The 3,367-nt window shown below is 41.8% G+C and overlaps 1 protein-coding gene across 1 annotated transcript; it reads right to left on the bottom strand.

Moving 5' to 3' along the window:
- Positions 1-1,446: 1,446 nt before the first annotated feature.
- Positions 1,447-2,941, bottom strand: ascl1b (achaete-scute family bHLH transcription factor 1b). Its single transcript, XM_027136990.2, has 2 exons — positions 2,165-2,941; positions 1,447-1,779 (listed from the first exon to the last, which is right to left on the bottom strand). Exon 1 carries the CDS (start codon positions 2,750-2,752, stop codon positions 2,171-2,173), a length of 582 nt encoding a protein of 193 aa, XP_026992791.1. The 5' UTR covers positions 2,753-2,941; the 3' UTR covers positions 1,447-1,779; positions 2,165-2,170.
- Positions 2,942-3,367: the final 426 nt, after the last annotated feature.

Raw genomic sequence — 3,367 nt, 5'->3', positions numbered from 1 at the left:
TGTTTCTTATGTTCTGTAAAGCTGCTTTAAGACAATGTCCATTGTTAAAAGTGTCATACAATTTAATTGAATTGAATTACACACAAAAACACATACATACATACATTAAATACAATAGGTTTCTGACAAAAGTCCTTCATTAGCTGTGCAGCTTTCTGTTAAAAAACATCCTGTACTTGGCTAAATTTTAAATTTTATAAAATACAGAGTACACATACATATTTGCACAAATAATTTTATATGTCAACATATTAACACCTAGACATGATGCTCTAATGACCTCACTGTTCCTTTCCTGGTTCTTAAAAAAAACTATTCTGTTTTTGTGGCCATTCAGCAAAGACAAAACATTCATGCAAACAAGTGAAAAGGGAGCGCTTACAGCAAATGTGTTGCATTCAATCTTACAGAGCACCCTGATGAAGTTTACTTGGACTCCCTCCAAAACAGTTTATCAATATCAATCTTCTAGTGTGTTCTCTGTCTCTGTTAGCCATTACAGACAGATTGGTTACACTATAAAGCCATAAATTGCTTTGAACTTCAACTTTTTTGTTGTCTCTTTAAAAATTAACTGGTGAGGCAGTGTAGCTCAAGGTTTTGTCAGCTTTCACTTTTCTAGGTCATAATAAATTGTGCCATCAATTAAACCAAGCTGACACGATGCAGAGTGGTTCCTTTTGAAATGTCTGGCAATGTGAGACCAGCATGACTGATTTTCACAAATGGCCACTGAAAGTGATTTGAGGAACTGATAAACTCATCCCCTTATGGCACACCGTCCTATTTCAATGCAGCTTTTAGATTCATGTTGCAGCATACAGATAGCTGATAGCTTGGGTATGAGGTTTGGTTTTTAGCTTTCAGTTTAATGGATTGAATGTATATTTGTCGACTGCAATGCAAACAAGATATATACAGTCAACAAATATACATTCAATATACATGTATGTGTGTGTGTGTGTGTGTGTGTGTGTGTGTGTGTGTGTGTGTGTGTGTGTGTGTGTGTGTGTGTGTGTGTGTGATTTGATATTCATAGGCTATATTTCTAACTCAATACACTCACAAATGTTTCTGAATAAATAACATCTTTATTTTACATAAAATAAGCATTCTCTATATAAAACAATAATATTTACAGGTTTGTATGAAAAGTCGCAAGTGCACACTTATATAAAAGCCGCTAGTCAAATACAAAAAACCCTTACTGCTTGTGTAATGTAAATGCAATATCTGTTACAGTTCACTCTTGGCCTGTACAAATGCAGATTTAGCGTTTACACATGCTACCATGCTCCAACACCTTTTTTCTCATGTCTTTGCTCTCTCTCTCTCTCTCTCTCTCTCTCTCTCTCTCTCTCTCTCTCTCTCTCTCTCTCTCTCTCACTCACTCACTCAAATCACATACATACATACATACATACATACATACACACATACATACACACATACATACATACATACATACATACATACATACATACATACATACATACATACATACATACATACATACATACATACAATACATATATAGAGTGTGTGTGTCAGTTGAAAGTTTCTGAGTATTAGTCAGTAATCAATATTCGCCACGCATATTCTCCAGATGTTCTTGTAATCACAACATTGGGGGGTGTCCAGACTTTTGGCCTTGAGTGTTGCGCGCGCCGCCCGGAACTTTCCTCGCGCATGTATCGTGATCTGATATAACGCGCGCTCCGGAATGGAGCACCGGAAAAACTGCTGTTCTTTTCAGCACCACCACAGGAACAAACACACCTGGAGGGGAAAAAACATTACTTAGGGTGCTACAGTAGCCTACATAGTACTTAAAAGTAGACATACATCATAATAAGGACAGAAATGCCACTGCGTTCGGTAGATAACATTTGGGAAGGTTTGCCATGATCTGAGCGCATTTTAAATATAAACGTCACCAACACTATTGCTTGAAATAGAATAATCTCCAATAAGTAATTAAAGTGTTGAATTATCGCATACTATCTGCACGAGTTTGTTTGTTTGTTTGTTTGTTTGTTTGTTTGTTTGTTTGTTTGTTTTAATAAATTCTGAATAACTGTTTTGCATTGATATAGAAATCGTTAAACCTTCACAAGGTCTGTTGATCAAACCTGCAAAATCTGAACAGGGTTCGTTTATTCACCTGTGATTAGAACCCGTCGAACCATGCGGCGAAGTCCAGCAGCTCTTGTTCTTCCGAATTTAGTTGCTCGTATCCGCCCTCGTCAGAGGAGCAGGCGGAGCGGGGGGACTCTGGGCCAGCAGAGCACGAACTCGAGACTGTGGGAGACGGGACAACGCACCGGAACGCAGCAGACACGGCGTCGTGCTCGTCCAAAAGCCGCTGGAGCGCGCGGATGTACTCCACAGCCGAGCGCAGTGTCTCCACTTTGCTCATCTTCTTGTTGGCCGCACCGTTGGGCACGTGCTGGCGTAGAGTCTGGAAGCCCATGTTGACCTGCTTCACCCTGTTCCTCTCTCGCTCGTTACGCCTGGCCACAGCTACCGGCTGCTGCTGCTGAGCGACCCCGAGACCAAGAGCTCCGAAGTTCAACCTGCGCGTACACCTCAGGCGCTCCGGGCTGCTGCAACGCTGCCTTTTCATGACCGCGCGCTCCGGGCTGCTTGGAGACGTAGCTTTCTGTAGAGACGCAAAGCTATCCGAAATCTGTAAACGGTACGCGCAAGAACTTATTTGCGTCTTTGTGATCTCCATTTCCGTAAAATACATGAAACCGCAGCGAGAATACAAATGAAATTGATTTAAAAAAAAAAAACGTAGCGACGAACTTATGTATGACCTGGAACCGTAAAGAATACGTGGCTATACACCACGCTCGTGCCTTTCGCGTGGCTCGGTCAACCGGAACGCGAGTGGAATTTTGTTGGATGTTGGTGGCACCTGTTCAACAACCGATATGGAAGTGACGGGTGACACGCGGTCCCTTTTCAACATGCACACGGCCACATCCCACCCCCTGGAGCTGCACGCTCCACCGAGGAGACTCCGCCCTCCACTCAACGGTTCCCCCAGCACTGGCATCGCGAGCCGGGCGCGTGGCTTTGACGATTTCAAAAGAATCTATTCGGCGCCACACGCACGACCGGACAAATAGAGAACGCGTCACTCTGTTGTCGGAAGTGAATCCCTCATACTTTACTCCGACAATGTAATGTTTTAAGTTACGGGTTACCCTCGATTTCCAGACTAGACCTTTAAATTGCTCTATTGTGATAATATAAACTTTAGAACTAAAGATACAAAACAATACTTTTTTCTTTTTTGCTTGTCTTGACACCATGTGCTTTTATCATTTATATTTTACCTGGTAATTCTTTCAATATA

Source organism: Tachysurus fulvidraco, chromosome 1 (genome assembly GCF_022655615.1).
Source record: "Tachysurus fulvidraco isolate hzauxx_2018 chromosome 1, HZAU_PFXX_2.0, whole genome shotgun sequence".
NCBI lineage: Eukaryota > Metazoa > Chordata > Actinopteri > Siluriformes > Bagridae > Tachysurus > Tachysurus fulvidraco.
This window is presented reverse-complemented; position numbering and strand designations above follow the sequence as displayed.

What these genes read in the sequence shown, in the direction of transcription:
- ascl1b (XM_027136990.2), bottom strand. Translation starts at nt 2,752, where the DNA reads ATGTATTTTACGGAAATGGAGATCACAAAGACGCAAATAAGTTCTTGC.